We start from the raw sequence: 17,553 nt of genomic DNA on the forward strand, positions 1-17,553 counted from the left end.
GCTACAGTAATAAAGTGATTGGTAAACACTAACTGTTGTAATTTGAAAGGTATGTTGATATGATTTTTCACTTGTATAATGAAAAATTTATTATATTATTAATAATTTTATCAAAATTATTATTTAAAATTTATATTTATTATATATTATTAATTTATATTTCATAATTATATTTTTTTTTTACAGTAGTTGCAGTTTAAAAGGTATAGTACCTTAATTCCAAATGCACCCTTAATCTTAAACTCACCTCATTATCATCAATGAAGAAGCCAGTTAATTTGAGAATTTAGCACATAATCAAACAAATCACACAGAACTTGAGTTCGGATGTTACCTTTTTCTCATAATTTTTCTTTTTAATTATTCTTTAGCTTCGCCTGTGTTTGATATGGAAACAGCAAATTAACATAGGTGTTGGCTGAGGAATTATTATTAATTAATCTGCGCGAAACCTTAATAGCATTAGCAGCACAATCCAATGTGACGAAAGATTTCCCGAGTTCTGGTGACGTGTAGCGTAACATCACTATGAAATTTCTTAGAATTAGTGGTATATTGCCAGCGGACAATTAGTGTTGCATCAGCTTTTGATTGGTCTGGTCTGGTCTGGTCGGTTAAATAAAGCTTTCCCCACAAAAATTGTCGTATTTGGTTACGTAATTGCGCTTTGAGTTTCAGTGTTTGACACTAATCCAATGCCAACTGTATTTTTGTTTGGATGCCTCCCGCGTCCAACTACCTTAATTTCTTATTACTTTCCTTTTTTTGTGAAATTTGTTGTCTATTTATTTTAAGCCAGCAGTACGCATTTTAATTTTTTTTTTATTTCAAATACTACCTTAGATAATATAGAATTCATCGATTAATTAATGAGATAATACAATTAATTCAATTAGATATTACAAAAAAATATTAATCACTAAATAAATGATATATTATTTGAGATGAAATTTAGTATAAAAAAATTTTAGGTTAACGTAATAGTTTGTGTAGTCTTAACATATATTAAGATTTTTTTTTTCATTTTTTCCCCCGATTTGAACAAAGTCTTTACTCACAAAGTTTAGTGGATCGAGAAGAGTCTAAGACTAGGTCAAATTAAAAAAAAAAAAAAAATCTTTTTGTACAATCATTAAATTATAGTGGTGAAATAATTTTTTTTTTTTTAAGTTAAGAGGTTTTATTATTATTATTATTATTATTCAGTAAGCAGAGTTTGCAAAGTAAGTGAGGCATCGGTCCGACTTTAAAACTTATTGTAGTACTTAATTGACTCCCTCATTTTTATTATATTCGTGCCTATGTCACTATAATCTCATCATTTAAAAGAAAAGTCACGGTGTGCATTCATATATATATATATATATATATATATATATATATATATATAATCCGGGTCTGGCTCAAATTGGCATTCTATTGACTGTTTCGACGCCGTCCATTTAAGTGGTTTCGGTTTTAAGTAACATCCTAAGCTCCCCGTTGACCCTCCAATGCTTACGTTACAGGTGTTTCTTGATGCATGTGTTCATACTTATTATCTATTAGTTTGTTTCTCGTTGACCAAAATCCTGTTTTGACCTTCATGAAGTATTGTGAGTTGTCCCACGGTTTCTCCATAATATTTGGGATTTCAAATTCACACCCGTATCTGTCACCTTTCCGTATCGAAACAAACTCCACTTTGTAGTTTGTAAGTCTCAATCATCACAATGCCTCCTAAGGTCCTGAAGAAGCGGTCAAACGCCCTAAAATTGATTGATGATGGTGAGACTTTCATTCATCCAAAGTTATGTACGTACTTCCAACTTCTTTCAGCAACTAGTTCTTTTTCTTTTTTTTTCTTTTAAATTTGAAATTGAAATTTTCTTTAATAAATAAATAAAAGAATGTCCATCTCTCTCATGCTCAATTGATTAGAATCTTGAAAGGAGAATACATATTGAAAAAGGGTTAATTTCTAAATGACAATCTTCAAAATATTTTTTAAATTATTGTAAATTTTAATTTATTCCTCATTTTCTTATAGAGAAGATAAAAAGATACTTCATAAATTCACTCCATTTTTCCTTTTCTTTTGAGTAAGGTTAATTTAGAATTACTTCTTTCGTGAAAACATCAATTTATTCTCCCCCCCCCCCTTTTTTTTTGTTGAGAAGACATTTAAAAAAAAAAAAAAGATCAATCCACCCTCCATTTTTTTTCTCATCTTTTGGGGTTAAGCTATGTTGCAACAGTTGAAGGTACCTTACTTTTTATCTTTTGTGATTTAACAGATGCCAAATTTGACAGAATACCTTTTACTCCATTTTATTCATAAGATATTAAGAAATATTATAATACTTTATATTTACATATATTATTAAAATTTTATTTAGCACCTTACACTCTTTTTATTTATTATTTTTATAAATGTTAAAGTACTTATTTGTTTACATCAAATACTAGCATTGATGGAAAGACAACAATACCCCTAAATTTATAAATTAAAAATAAAATTTTAAAATTTTTTGCTTGTTCCTCTCACCTTCATCTCCATCATCATCAGTTAGTAACGATTAAAAAAGAAAGAGAAAAAAAAATCTCAAAGACTCACCCATCACCCATCACCTTTATTCTCTCAATGGTTCATGAACAATACAACAATACCAATACTAATACCAATAAAACATAAGAACACGACTCTGACTCTTTTGATTCTTGTTTCACCAACTCAGCAAATTCCGAGTTTAAAAGGCTTCATTCATATTCTTTCAAAACTTGACATTTCATCATGGTATGGTTTAAGTTAAAAGAGTTTATTGTTAGTTTCTACAAACTCCTTAAAGTGATTACATTTGAACGATATCTTACATGGGGCTTCTTCTCCTTGATGTTGATAACTTACATATAAAATACTCTCTTCGTGTTGGGTACAAAACAAAACCAGTGCAGCAATCACAACTTCCAAAGGCTTTACTTCTTTATACCAAACATTCCAAACTATCATAATTATATCAATTCTAACTTAACACCTTGTAATTCATTTTACACAAAATGGATCTCCTGCAAGAATGTCGCAAAAGACAGCTTCAAACTGGCTAAGGGCAAGAAGAGCACTTGCAGCACCAGAAGTTTCTTTCCTAAGCTCATCAGCAAAACCAAAACTTTCAGAAACAGGCAAATAAGCATGAACCGTGAAAAGTGCAGAACCTTCCTGCATTCCCTCCTTCAGCACCTGGGCCCGCCTTCAGGAAATCACTCCATACATTTTACTCAAAGAATCAACCGGTGTGTTCAACTCACAAAAATACATGGCTTCAACAAGTCGGGGTTTCTTCTTGAGCACAGCTTGTCTACATGCATCTTTAACAGCTGTCATAACTTGCCCAGAGAAGATGCCATGCTGCTCAGATTGTTGGGAAGTTTCAGAGTCAACATATTTCCCAGCCACAGGAGAGATGTAAACCTCAACAATTGTCGAAGTTCCGTCCTTGACAACCAAGATCCGTCGGTAATTGGTGTCGGAAACCACCTCAGTCTCGCCCTACTCCGTGCTCCCAAACTCAACTCATTCTTTGACTATTTGTTGTACTTCGTCACCGCAAACTGCCCGATCTCTCTCACATGCGGCTCCTTGGGGTCTTCTATCGGCTTCCATCCCTCACCCAAGACTCCTTTACGGTCGACGACGGCCAGGAGAGGGATTGTTGCCACGGCTTTTCATGACCCCAAAATGCCTAACTCTTGCGCGTTATCCATTTTCTTCAACCTTTGTCAAGAAGGGTAATTTTGTCTTTTTAAGATTTATGAATAAATTATAAATGAAAGGAGTGCAGGGTGCTCAATGATATTTAAATCATAAAAAACAAAAGTTAAGATACGGTACAACTGTTGCAACGTAGCTGCTGGACCCCATCTTTTGAACAAATATGATAATGACTTCAGGTTTTAAAAAATATGGGAGGTGATTTCATAATAGTCAATTCATGGAAGAGAATTTAAAATTTACCTTTGAACAAAAGGGAGATAAGTTGAAGTTTACATAGTTTAGGGAGTATTTTGAAAATAGTCATTTTATGAGGAGAAATTTAAAATTTATCCCATTGAAATGGACGGTTATGCATCCCTTACCGGTTTTCTAAGTGTAATTTAAAATTTTTTTATTTCCTTGTATATTAAGAAATGTTACTAATTTAACTTAAAAAACAAAAATCAAACAAAAACAAAAAATCTCCATTAGGCATAACTGATAGTTATCTGAATTTAAGGGACAACTAGGAGTAAGGATTGGCGTTTTATAGATTGAGACTTCCGTCTTATTAAAATCAATTTTCCATTTTGTTGGTTGGTTAGTAATATATAATTTCGAGTAATAATGTTGTGTAAGTTGTTGAAATTATATATTATGTAACTTCACTTGATAGTTGTGAATGCCATCTCGTTAAAATGGTAAAATCTCTTGTGTTAAAAATAAAAAATTTAAATTCAAATTCTGTTAACATTTGTGGTAAGAGATCGAGTTGCCGTTATGTTAAAATAATATAAAATTTATTTAATTAAAAAAAAGAGAAAGAAAAATTTTTTTTTATTCAATACCTTAATCACATATATAAATTCAGTACTCAATTAAGTTTGGGCTGAATACTAAATCAACATGAAATTCACGTGGAACACATTTTAACTGTTGATTCGGTTATGGCACAAATTTAGCTGGATGCCTTATCCACAGTGTACGCCGTCAAAACCCCTGGGGCAAAGAAAGGGTAACAGTAAACCGTAAAAAAGGCCAAAAGTCAAACCTCCAAGGGCAGCTTACCCTACAAAAAGGTTATAAACAAAAGGGAAGGCTAGCCTACGGGTCGGCGGCTCGGAGGAAAGCGTCGCTATCAGCAAATCGAAAGAAAAGGATATAGACTTGTCGTCCATTGACTCTGTGCAATCCAATCCTCCTGGAAGAAACTGAAAACTTCAGAATAAACTCTTGGGAAATCCCGCGGGTCACCAGCCATGTCAGCAATAAATGGCCCCAGCTGTGAATCACCTGGACCACACTTTGATCACAAAAGTGAAACCCCAAGAAATTTCCACGTGCGCTCAAAAAAGATCCCCCCAGTACTCCGTGTGTTAACTGCGTACAGCTGGCGGTCCACGTCAACACTAACACGTATATAAACGCGCGCACTCCCTCCCTCCCTCGTCAACTTTCAAAAAATTCAACTCTTTCAATTCCAGAGCCAACACGAACACACGAACAACTGAAACATAAGGAAAAAAAAAAAAAAAAAAAAAAAAAAAAAGGAAATAAGAAAATAAATCGACAACGAAGATGCAAAGATCCTCAAAGCGACAGAGATTCTGCGCCGTTTCCGCCGCCCACAACCCGCCGCCGTCGCCTCCGCCGCGTCGTCTCACCCAAGAGCAAGAACTCGCCATCATGGTCGCAGCGCTCGAAAACGTCGTCGTCGGAAACACAGACAACGATTTCTCCACCGATATTTTTCGATTTCAAGATTGGACGGCGTCTAACGCAGCAGCCATCGCCTCCACGTCCACGAGTTATAATAACCACAACACTAATTTTGGAAATGCGATGCTACCTCCTGCCGACACGTGTCAAGTGTGCAACATTCAAGGTTGTTTGGGATGCAATTATTTCCCGCCAAATAATAACCATTACCCCCACCAACAACAACAGCCTCAGCAGCAGCAGCACCAACGGCAAAAGAAAGCAGCAGCTGGTAGCAGCGGCGCGGGAAAGAGGAGAGGGAAGAAGAATTACAGAGGGGTGAGGCAGAGGCCGTGGGGAAAATGGGCGGCTGAGATTCGTGACCCGAGGAGGGCGACCCGTGTCTGGCTGGGGACGTTCAACACGGCGGAGGAGGCAGCGAGGGCGTACGATAAGGCCGCCGTTGAGTTCCGTGGGCCCAGGGCCAAGCTTAATTTCCCATTTCCCGATAGCACGACGGTGGCAACAGCATACGAGCAGCAGCAGCAGGGGGAGTCATCGCATTCACAGCAGCCACAACAAGTGGTGTCGCAAGACAGCAATCAAAGTGTTGCGAGAACTAATAATAATAATGGGAATTCGGCGGCGGCAACAGAAGCAATGGGGGATCAGATTCAGAGTGACTTTTGGGAGATGATTGGAGAAGACGAGATTCAACAGTGGATGACGATGATGGATTTTGGCACCGATTCCTCTGACTCTGCTAATACTGCCACTGGTCTTACTTCATGATTAGTTAATTAAGTAATTAGAATGTTTGTTTGTTTCCTTGTTTTTTTTTTTTTTTAAAAAAAATTAGTTAATTACAGTGTTTAATCAATTAATTCAGCCAATTATTTGATTGTATCTGTAAAGAAGAGATAAGATCATCAATTTGGAGATCGATTATGTGAACAATAAATATATCTCTTACTAACTCAGTTCAACATCGGTCCCAATTATTTTATTGATTTGATTTTCTAAAATTTTATCCGGAGGTGCTGCTGCTGAACTGAGGATTGGCTTGCTGATTAGTGACTACCGAGAACTGACGGGGGGTAAAGAAGAAGGATTAAAAGTGGGACCCACTAAGTATCCACGCTGGCTAAATCCCACGTTCTTGAGAAAAGAGCACTCAGCACTGGATGTAAAGGATCAAGTGGAGAGCGACACGTTGCCCACTAACTGCTGGGGAGCTGGTAACTCCAGTGTAACATGTGCGTCTCAGTAAAATAGTAATAATGATTAAACTATTTTTTTTTTATCATGTTTATCACGTGCTTTAATTTAAGACATGTGGGAACCGATACATATATAAAGTAGCGTAATGGCAAAAGCAAAACGCAGACTCATGAAAACGTGAGAGAAGGGAGGGAGAGAGAGATAAAAGAAGCAAAAAGACTAAAAGTTTTTTTTTTAAAAAAAAAAGTAATTTAGTGGATAATCTTGTTTATTGCTGCATTCACTGGACCAAACCCGTACGGCCTTCGCATTATTAAATTATGCTAAGCTTAGCTTAGCTTGGCTGGTTTAATAATTGATGCAATTAGCACATGGTTTAATTATCTGTTAATATGAAACGAACCAAAAGGCATCACCAATCTTGTCGCGTCAAGTCAGCGTTTTGATTCTTTTTTCCGTCCATCGTATATTTGCTTAGAGCATCAATTAAAGGTTCAGTAACGTCATACAATATTATTATTTTAATATCAAACATATGATCACCTTAATCGCATTCCAAATTCACATGCAACTTATTTGAAAACCCACAAGCCGCCCACCACATTCTTTCGGAAATCTAATAACATTACTCTTATGATAAATTAATTTTTTATTTTAATATTTTATAATATAATTTTTTAAGGTAAAAACTCGTTTAGTCTTTATATTTTAAGATTAGTATCTATTTAGTTCCTATATTTTTAAAAATATCTCGAAACATCCATACCGTTAAAGTATTGATACACCTACCATTACTTTTTATTTTTTTTGGCTTACTTTTACAATATTATCTTTTTATAATTTTTTATTTGGATATTAATAAAAAGAAAATAATTATATTATCAATTTAATCCTAAAAAATAAAAATAAAAAACTATATTAATTTTTAATTATAAAAAATTGTATGCAAACTACCAAGTGTGCAAATGGTGCTTGTAAAAAAAATAATATAATTTTTTTAAGGATTAAATTAGTAATTTAATTATTTTATTTTTATTAATGTCTAAAAAAATTATTATAAAAGGGTAATATTGTAAACGTAAGCCAAAGAAAATAAAAAGTAATGGTATGGGTATCAATACTTTAACGGCAGGGATATTTTAAGGTATTTTAAAAAATAAAGGCACTAAATAGATACTAATCTTAAAAACATGAACTAAATGAGCTTTTATCTTAATTTTTTATACTAAAATAATATCTTTTGCAATAAATAATATAACTCCTCCCACGTCACTACTTCGTTCGTCATCAATATGTCATTTGCCAATTATTGGCGTTCGTTGAAGTTAAAATCCATTAATGCCAGAATCCTTGTTTCTTGATTAATGCAGCTCTACATCATTTCCAACGACTAATTTTTTTTTTTTTAACCTTGGAAACGGGCCGGGGATTGAATTTTTAACTATGATTAAATAGTGGTAACGAGTGTGTGCAGTAATGTTCTAATAAGAAATTTCATATTTTCTAATAAAGTAATGGCTCTATTGGTAATAGAGTCCCTTTAAGTGATTTAATTGAGTTTGTTCTCCAGTTCGAATCACAGGGAAGTCGTCTTTGTTAGAAGAATATGTGCCTCCCGATTCGAGTGAGGACTTCTAATCTGAGTTGTGGTACGTGTTTAAAAGTACCTCCCACAGTTGGAACACTCCATAAAATACCTCGTGGTTATGAATTTTTTTTTCATATTTTATCAAAATTAGGAGTTTTTTAAAAGAGAAAAAAAAACACACGTACTATAATAAGAGAAAGTACATTATTTATATAGAAAATTTAAATTTATCCCTTAGTCCTTACTTTAATAAAACAAGAAATTGACTGTGATGGTGGATATACCACCATTTTTAGAGCAGTTTAAAGCTGTCCAATGAACGGTGGTGGTCACTTTTGTTGCTGGCCTGAACTTAGGAAAGGGGTTATTGGTAATCATTGCACACACAGATTAAACGGCAGTGATTCCAACACGCTACTGACTCCAATAACTACAACGACCAAAACCACCAACGAAAGAGTGGCGTAGCTTGGCCGACTGTGTCCACCATGGGAAATTCTAGTTACTTATTTTAAAAAATTACTTGATTACATTAAATTTAACTACACATATCATACAGATATTCATTAATTATATTATTTTTAATGTATTTTAAAAAATATTTTTATCAGTGATAATAAGGTAGCTATTAGTGATAATAAAGTGGCTGAAAAGATATGAACAATTTTTTTTTAAATTTTTTTATCTAATACTGTTCTCATTATTATTTATTTGTTTATTTTCAATGAAGTGCAATGTCGGCATGCTAAAAAACCCACAAAGCCCTTTTAAGTAGTTTAGCCTGTTTAGGGATGTAAGAATCACTTATCGATCTCATAATCACACAATAGTTAGTTCAATATTTGGTAATTAATTTACAATTAAAAGGAACAATGATACAAATTAAAAGATATTAAAATTAAAGATGGACTTAATTTGACTTCATTAGACAAAGTGTTTTGTTCCAACCATTAAAAGAATTGACAAACTTCAAAATACGGGTCAGCCTGAAGCAGAATGAATGCCGTTGCCACATCAAGTCAAGCTCAACAACATTTCCACCCAGGCCCCAGGGCAGGAAACTACCATGTTCCTTTTAACTCCTTTAAGATTTCACAATTCCTACTTTTTATCGTCCGCATGAAGGTATCAGCAGATGGCTATCAAAATCAGCATCATGTCACAACTTGAGAGTCTATATGGATGACGCAGCAAGTGATATAGAGAAATCAAATTCATTAAATTCAACAATTGATCACAACCAAACCAGCTTCTAATGCTAAAAGTGTAAAAAGCCTATTTACTGTTTGCAAGTATGGAAGAAGTTGATGACACTTGCAGTATGTACAAGCAGAAGAAAGCGAAAGTCAACACCAACACTGGAAAATCTGGTTTTTTTTTTTTTTTTTTTCCCTCAGAAAAAAAAGGATAACAAACTTGATTACAGGTTAGAAAAAGGTTTAGATGTAACGGCAGAAGCATTCCTACTAGACACCAACATGGATGCCAAGATAGAAACAAAGATGGTTTGATGAAGTCATCGCCTGCCAGAGAGACTGATAGAGCTGACTTTCATGGGTGTCGCCACCACCAGCGGAGCTTCAGGGGAGTCAGTCACAGCAAACTTGTCATGCATGAAACGACTTTCTACAATAGATTCATCCTTCAACACGATCTTATAACAGTAGCAGCTCTTGAGACCTTGCTGATTCCGGTAGCATTCATGAGCACTGTTCTTCACCTGCTGGAAGTCCCATATCACACTGAACTTGCCAACCGTTGCAACTAAGTGGCGCTCTTGTTTACCATTCTCCGTTACCTGAAAGACCATATTAAACATATTAAAAATATGCATCACGCATCACAGTAACTAATATATCATATGAAGAAAAGAGATTAAGCATACATAATTAATGAACAACTACTCCAACCTTCAACAACAAAACCATGAAAGTAATAACCCCATTTAAGTGATCCCTCATATTATGCATATCTATCTCCCCATGGATCATAACCATGTAACTGTCAGGCCCTAGGCTGTTTCAGCTCTCAAGCCTTTAAAGGAACTCAATGTCTAAGCCAATCTGTTTTGTGTGGATTAGGCTTATATGATATCAACTTGGGTGCTTACCCACCATTAAGTAAGTTTCACTCTGACTCCAACTCAGTAATTTGGTCCATCATCATGGCCTCAACTACTTCTTTTCACTTAGTGGGAAACACTTTTGCATTTTAGAAGAGGTAGTTCCCAACCTCCATTCCTACTGCCTCCTTCAATGAGAACTGCCCTTCCCCTTTCTAACATACCTGATTGGTCTGCCTCAGGAAATGTAGAAAGCGGACTGCTGTTTGGCTGACCCCTTTCTTCCCATTTGGGAAATCTGCAACTGTTCTTCTATACTAATTTATGCCCCCTAAATTTAGGTTGGGACAAAATTTTATAATAACCTGAACTCTCCGTGACGATAATTCTGTCCAATAACTAGAAAGTTCACCATTGGCAGCCCATGCGACCACTACAGAATGGCCAATCAGCTGGAATGCAGGGCTGCGCAGATGATAAAAGAGGGAGAGGACCATTCCTAAGCAATAGACATGCAAGAATCAAATGGATCTATCTACTGCCACAAATGTTAAAATGCTGGCAGGGCATGCATCTCAAACTTTGAGAAAGCTAATCACACACTATATATGTATTTGTTTTTTCTGTTTTTGTAGGATTTTTGAAATCATAACTTGTATGGTAAATTATTAAAACCATATATGTTGCATCATTCAAATTTTCTCACAGAAAGAGGGTAGCAGAAACATGATTTCAATCTGATAAGATTAGATATTCACGCTACAATAAATGAGTAGGTCCACAAATCAACTACATTATCCAATTTGACAATCATCAATGTGCTACCGCTATTTGATTCTTCCAGGGTGAAGAAAAACTAGACAATAGTAAAAGTGACAATCTGAAGGCTCTCTTTCAAGGCTCATTAATTAAGTTGTCATATTTAACTCAAGCTAAAATTTAACAAGCATGCCAAATATACGGTAGCATTCAATAAGACATAACTACAAATAGAAGATGGGAAGCTTACCCATGAGAAATGGCCACCATGAATCTTATTATCCGTCCCAGCCAAGTGTGAATCCAGAGGAGTCAACTTCAACAATCTTGGAGCTGGGATCTTGTTTCCCATGCGCCCACCAAAACCCGTCTTTGTCTTCCCATCTTTATCAGTGAACAGGGTACAAATGAGTATCAAATATGTATCTGTAGTACCCAATATCCATTTCCCATCATATGTAACATCCACATGGGTAATGGGTGAACCAAGCCCCGGAAAAGCCGTTTTAGCCTGCCTCATTGATGTCTTTGAATATAACCTTATCTTCCCATCAAGCGACCCAACAACAATTGATCCATCCCCAGTAGATGCAAAGCACTGAAAATTTGTTCCCCTAGAAAACTGGTGCCCCTGAGTCCAATGCAACACAGGTGAGTCACCCTTCACCATATTCTGCACAATCCCACTCCTATCTCTCATATCCCATTGACATAATCTATTATCATCCAACCCAAGAAATGTAGACTCAGATGGATCCAGCTGCGAACTTTTAGTATCATTTGTGATATCTCTCATCGTAATATCAGTCCCGTCCTTCTCAAACTTCCATTCAGTCACAATCTTCCCTGTCTCTATATCAAGCTGTTGGACTCCTGGTGCCTGAGGCTTTCCGTCTTTCAATGGGCTCATTAGCATCATATTTGTCTCCCCCCTCATTAAAAGAGCCTTCTTGGGAGTCGAATTCGAACCGATTTTCGAACTTCCACCATCAAACCTCACAGAAACACCTTTATTATGAATCCCACGATTATAGTTTCTATAAACCTGTAATCCCAAATCGCTAACCAAGAAACTATTATCCAGCGCACCTAATGTCAAGCTCTGCACGCCGCCATTCGCTAACTCCTCAAACTCCTCCAACAAATCTCGATTTCCCCTAACAGGTGTCACACTTTCAGGGGTTTTATCCAAACCATCATCTGCATCCTCCCACATAGAATCATCGGCCACCTCGGGCTTAACCCATCCGATAAACTCCTTCCCATAAACTTTCATTTTATTCTCTTCAGTAGCTTTTAGCCCATACACATTCTCAAATAAGCGATCTTGAAACTCAGTCACAAACTTTCTATACTCAGAATCACTAAAAAATTTCAACGCCCAAACACCCTTATCAACGAAATCAATTCTCCTCTGATCTCCAAACATTTTTAACTGCATTTCGGTGGAAACCTTAGCCCTAACTTTAGACCCAACTTTCAAAACCCAAAACCCATCACCAAGAACCCCTTCACTCTCTTCCTCATCATCATCAGAGTCATTTCCACCGTTGATTTTATTTGTTCTTACAAAACTATAAGATGTTAACTTATCAGAAATAACCCACTTAGCTTTTGGTGTGTTGCCCCCGATGTGGAGGTAGAGCTTAACTGGGTTTTTAACATTAGGGCTTTGGGGAGTTGCGTATTTGAGTTTAAGCGATTTGAGCTTGGCGTCTACTTCGTCCAGAGAATTTAGGGTTTTGGTACCTGATTGTGATGAAGAAGAACTTGTTTCCTGAGCGTCGTCGTATTGGGAAGATTCTCCTGATTCTGATTCTTCATAATCGGAGTCTGAGATGTAATCTTCGCGGCTTTGAGACGTGCCCATTATTCAAGCTTAACAAGGAATTTCAGAAATTCTATTCGGGTAATCGAATGATTGAGAGAGAATCGAGTTTTGATTTCCTCCAAAGTGCCAAACGCCGATTGGGAGGGCAGTTGTGGAATTTACAGGTATTTATAGACGATTTTGTTGTCACCGGCTATCACAGTTTACAACTTTATCCACTTTTATTTTGCAAAAATGACACTGGACCCCAAAATTTTCCCTTGATAGATATTTAGGCTACATTTGTTTAGAAATTGACAGCTATGCCTTCACCATTTAAAAAATAGATATTCAGACCCATCTTGTTAGTGAGGGGTTTATTTATTTGTATGGAAATAATTGCATGCACTTAATTAATCTTGAAAATATTTGAATATATTAATATTAGTAAGAATTATAACATAGTAATGTTTTTCTCAATTTAAATAGATAAAATTTACTAATAGGAAAAAAACTTAAATGTTTATTTCTAAAATGACGAGTTTTAAATTTTGAATGTGAATTAGGATAAATTTATAAAAAAATTGAGTGTTCTTGTTCTTTATTTTTCGAGAAGAAAATACAATTTTTTTTCCCCTTAATCAACGGCAAGTACTGAGTTTTTTTTTTTATTTTTAAAAATAACTTCTATTAGTTATGTAGGGTGCATTAGAGCAGGACAAAAGGGAAGAGGCCTAATAAGAAATTACAAAGATGTAGAGGCATAAATGCAAAATACCAATTTGTTTACTCTGACATTGGCCACCCGCAATTCCCAGTTAACGGCGTAGCGTTGATCTAACGTCCGCATTTACTTCCTACTGAAGGAAATAAACGCAATCATACAGCCGAATACTCCGTATGCATTCCGTGTTTGGGTCCGGGTTTTAAAAGGTTCCACATCAGAATGAGGACATGATTAACTACCATATTGTATTTCTTTTATTTTGTTAATAAAATATAGCCCAATGCTAAGTTACGTTTTTTTTTTTTTTGATGAGAAAGTAAACCTTTCCATATATTAACTCTAATGCATATACAACACTTCGGCTGGAAATTCATCCAACCAAACAAACTCAACCATTTTTTGGAGAGCCAACTTAGCAAGGAGATGAGCTATACCATTACAAGATCTATGTGTGTGTTGAGCCTTAAAATTCTGAAAACTTTTCTTAATTTCCAGAATTTCAGAGATCACCCAAGAGATTTCCGCCATACTGCTGACTCTGTTATTTATCATCTCAACTACTTCCTGACAGTCCGATTCAAGCAACACAGAGGTTCCCCCCGCTCTCAATGCAACCAGCAATCCCCATTTCACAGCTGCAGCTTCAGCCATTGCCACGTTGCCAAAGTAACGAGAAGTGTTTATGGCAGCAGTTATGCAATTTCGATTCCCGTCCGTTATTACCACCCCCAGCCCAGCTACCTGCTTCTCAACATTCACTGCAGCATCTACATTTACCTTTAGCCACCCATTTGGAATAGAGTGCCCCTGGATATCCTTACCCTCCCTTTTCTGATTTGGCCTTGATCCATCATACTGGCTGACATTTTTAAGGACTCCACTACTGATTCAGCTCTTGCTACTAACATGGCTGGGGCCTCTTGTTTCCCTTCAAAAATCCACTTATTCCTAGCATTCCATATCACCCAAAGTAGGGCTGCTACTGATTCCTTCTCCACATTGTTCTGCTGCTTTGTCATATCTTCTATCAATCTAATTATATCATGGAATTGACAGTTTGGAATGCTCCCTTCAGCTTTGAAAAGATTCCACACTTTCTTTGCCAACTTGCAACCTGACAGAGCATGAGCTATTGTTTCCACCGAATTGCAGCAAATTTGACACAATGCTAAGTTACGTTAAACGTAACTTAACACACATTCAGCAACAGTGGTGGATCCCATCGATAGATACTGTTATTGTATGTGGGTGTATCCTAAAATATAACTCTTAATTTTTTATTTTTTAAACATTAAAATTTAGATCATAAAATTTAACATTAAAAAAATCCTCGTATTTCAAAGAGAATTTCAAGAACCAAGCACTTAAGATAATTAAATTTAACAAGGCTACATTCACCTTTCTCTCTCTTTTTTTTATGGACAGATAACACATGCATTTTATATCATTTTGCGGAGGATATTAATACACAGCCGGAAGGAAGCTCATAGATTTTCTGTAGCAAAGCAATAATTTGGCTATGACTGTTCTTTGGAACAAGTTATAACATGCTAGAAGTAGCAGGCAATGGTTAACAACTGACAACTAAATTGTAATATAACATTAATGTACCAATTTTAAGTGTACATTCAGCCGACAAAATTGTTTATCAGAGTTACATATACGATATTTCCAACATTACGTTCTGTTTAACTAACTTTCGTTTCTTCCCTTGATAAGCTTACAGGCATGAGAACAAGAATGCTACTTGAAATCCCAGAATACCAATCCAAAACCATCAAACAACAAACAACGGTCAAAGAATGGAAATGATACAGAAAGACATGACAACGACAAAAAAGAAGGATAAACCTTCCTTCTCACAAGGTGTCGCGTGCAGCAATCCGACATGTAATAGCATCCGCAAGCGAGGATATGCCTAGTTCCAGGCTGGAAATTTTGTAGTGCTGAAACAAAATAAAGCATGGATCAGCAATAGTTGAAAGCAGCATCAGGGCAAAGGATAATACACACAATCAAACAGTACGGAATATCCTACAAACTAACTGACCTTTTGTATCTGGGCTTGATTCGCTCTCGATTCCAGCTCATCCAGATCAATTTCCTTACCATTGATGAGTTTCCCCACAGCTTCCATCTGACAGGATTTACAAAACACTATTACAAACTGCAAAGCTTATGTCTTAAGATATATTAATTTGCTGCTGTACCCAAGGTGCAGCCTCACCTCATCAGGAGAAGCATTGAAACGAGCTGCAAGGACATAATTTGAGCTGTCCGCAATGCCACATCTTTTCAAGGATTCTGTAATCTATAGAAGATTGAAGCCTAAAGTTACTTACAAACAGTGAAAAACTTGATGAATGAAAGGAATATTGAGGCAACGGTGAAAGAAGATTACATGTTTTGATCCTGAGTAATTGTAAACAAGCTCAGAATGCGGAGTGCGTGTTGTTAAGGATTCCCGCGACTTGGCTATAAGTGTCTTATGTGCAGCGGCAAGAACAGGGAAAACATCTGGGATCTGTCTCAGTTGATAGAAGTAAAATAAACCCCAAAAAAGTGTACATAGAGAAAGTCGAATGGAGAACGAAAAATCAAGTATAAATAAAATGTTGATTTCAATGAGATTTCATACAAGTGATGCATTGAGAAAAGCAGCTTCTGGTTCAAGTGTACCAGCTTGCATTGAATCTAAGAGTTCCCTGCATGATCATTATTAAATCATGAATTCCGGACCTCAAATAAATTCAACTTGAACCATTTTTTTAAACTATTATTAATTCTTTATGTAGCATCCAAAATTCTGAGCCGTTAGATATCTCCTTCAGGCAAACGAAAGTTCCTTTCTCATTTCATTGCTCGAAAAAGGAGCTGCTGAGGTATAAATCATGGTAATGAATTAAACTATAATCTCTGAATGATTACAGAGGACCACTACAATGCTTACACCAAATATGAAAGGAAAATAAAAAATAAAAAATAAACCAACTATTTAAAAATAATAATAATTAAAGCTTAATTACAAATTTATCTACCATAAAAAGAGCATACTTATACACATTGTTCAAAGCTAAAAGCTTAAACATGAAAACCCATGACAAAAAACACGTTATAATCTTATGTATCTGTAAAAATAAATACGAAAGAGTTAATTAACTTAATGGGTACTTTTTATTTCCTAAGAAAAATATCAAAAATGACTTTTTCTTTTGTTTTTTTTTTCATTCACCCAAATTTGAAGTCACATAGAAATGAAAGAGTGTACTTAGAGTTGGTGACTTCGGTGAAGAGGGAAAGAGAGAGAGTATTTCCATTGCTCATCTCGAACACTTTCATGGCTGCTGCTTTTGAATGATTCTTTGCCTCTACTATGCAAATAAGATAAAACCTTGATTGAGTTTCAAAGGGAGCTAGGGTTTTAAGCTGGTAAACTTATCAGGGAAACAAAAATAAAACTCAGCATTTTTGAACCCGGTCCGACCGGATTACCTGGGTTTAGTAAATAATAACATTCACTTTTTTATTAAATTTTTTTTAGAAATCCAGTCCTAAACTTATCACATGTTTACTTATTGATTACTATTCATATCATTAGATGGCTTTAAATATTTAAACTTATCTAATTTTTACATAAATACGCATATAACATGATGTTATTGATTTGTTGTACAACTAACGTGGCACTAAAACATAAAAGATTTTTCGCTAATAAATATATAATTATAAGTAGTATTTTATTTTTGGTAATTAAACTCTTCAATTTCAATTGAAATTCAAAGAACTTTCGAAAATCCTCATTGGAGTTGAAAGATAAATGAGAAAACAAATTGATGTTTTAAATTTTAAGAATAAATTAAATATTATCATTCTATACGAGAGTAATATGAAATTTACTCAAAAAAAAAAAATGTTGTGTCGATTACCACAACTATTTTTGTAAAACAACTTCATAACA

General features: G+C 35.4%; 3 protein-coding genes across 3 annotated transcripts; 1 reads left to right on the forward strand and 2 right to left on the reverse strand.

Moving 5' to 3' along the window:
* Window positions 1–5,194: 5,194 nt before the first annotated feature.
* Window positions 5,195–6,650, forward strand: LOC18035271 (ethylene-responsive transcription factor ERF109). The gene has a single exon (XM_006422962.2). The coding sequence runs from the start codon at window positions 5,309–5,311 to the stop codon at window positions 6,218–6,220; it is 912 nt and encodes a 303-aa protein (XP_006423025.1). The 5' UTR covers window positions 5,195–5,308; the 3' UTR covers window positions 6,221–6,650.
* Window positions 6,651–9,432: 2,782 nt separating this feature from the next.
* Window positions 9,433–13,032, reverse strand: LOC18034055 (protein CYPRO4). Its single transcript, XM_006422963.2, has 2 exons — window positions 11,309–13,032; window positions 9,433–10,035 (listed from the first exon to the last, which is right to left on the reverse strand). Exons 1-2 carry the CDS (start codon window positions 12,926–12,928, stop codon window positions 9,754–9,756), a joined length of 1,902 nt encoding a protein of 633 aa, XP_006423026.1. The 5' UTR covers window positions 12,929–13,032; the 3' UTR covers window positions 9,433–9,753.
* A 2,165-nt stretch (window positions 13,033–15,197) lies between these two features.
* LOC18035303 (EKC/KEOPS complex subunit Tprkb) lies at window positions 15,198–17,047 on the reverse strand. Its single transcript, XM_006422964.2, has 6 exons — window positions 16,864–17,047; window positions 16,234–16,300; window positions 15,997–16,119; window positions 15,823–15,906; window positions 15,646–15,732; window positions 15,198–15,541 (listed from the first exon to the last, which is right to left on the reverse strand). Exons 1-6 carry the CDS (start codon window positions 16,932–16,934, stop codon window positions 15,455–15,457), a joined length of 519 nt encoding a protein of 172 aa, XP_006423027.1. The 5' UTR covers window positions 16,935–17,047; the 3' UTR covers window positions 15,198–15,454.
* Window positions 17,048–17,553: the final 506 nt, after the last annotated feature.

The sequence above is a fragment of the Citrus clementina genome, unplaced genomic scaffold, assembly GCF_000493195.1.
Source record: "Citrus clementina cultivar Clemenules unplaced genomic scaffold, Citrus_clementina_v1.0 scaffold_8, whole genome shotgun sequence".
Classification (NCBI taxonomy): domain Eukaryota; kingdom Viridiplantae; phylum Streptophyta; class Magnoliopsida; order Sapindales; family Rutaceae; genus Citrus; species Citrus x clementina.

Bases quoted from the DNA above. Each gene is read 5' to 3' on its own strand.
- LOC18035271 (XM_006422962.2), top strand. From the start codon at position 5,309: ATGCAAAGATCCTCAAAGCGACAGAGATTCTGCGCCGTTTCCGCCGCC.
- LOC18034055 (XM_006422963.2), bottom strand. From the start codon at position 12,928: ATGGGCACGTCTCAAAGCCGCGAAGATTACATCTCAGACTCCGATTAT. The intron at 10,036-11,308 runs GTAAGCTTCCCA...ATGGTCTTTCAG, and splicing joins ATGGTGGCCATTTCTCATGG to GTAACGGAGAATGGTAAACA.
- LOC18035303 (XM_006422964.2), bottom strand. From the start codon at position 16,934: ATGAAAGTGTTCGAGATGAGCAATGGAAATACTCTCTCTCTTTCCCTC. The intron at 16,301-16,863 runs GTACACTCTTTC...ATGATCATGCAG, and splicing joins ACCGAAGTCACCAACTCTAA to GGAACTCTTAGATTCAATGC. The intron at 15,733-15,822 runs GTGAGGCTGCAC...AAATCCTGTCAG, and splicing joins TCAATGCTTCTCCTGATGAG to ATGGAAGCTGTGGGGAAACT.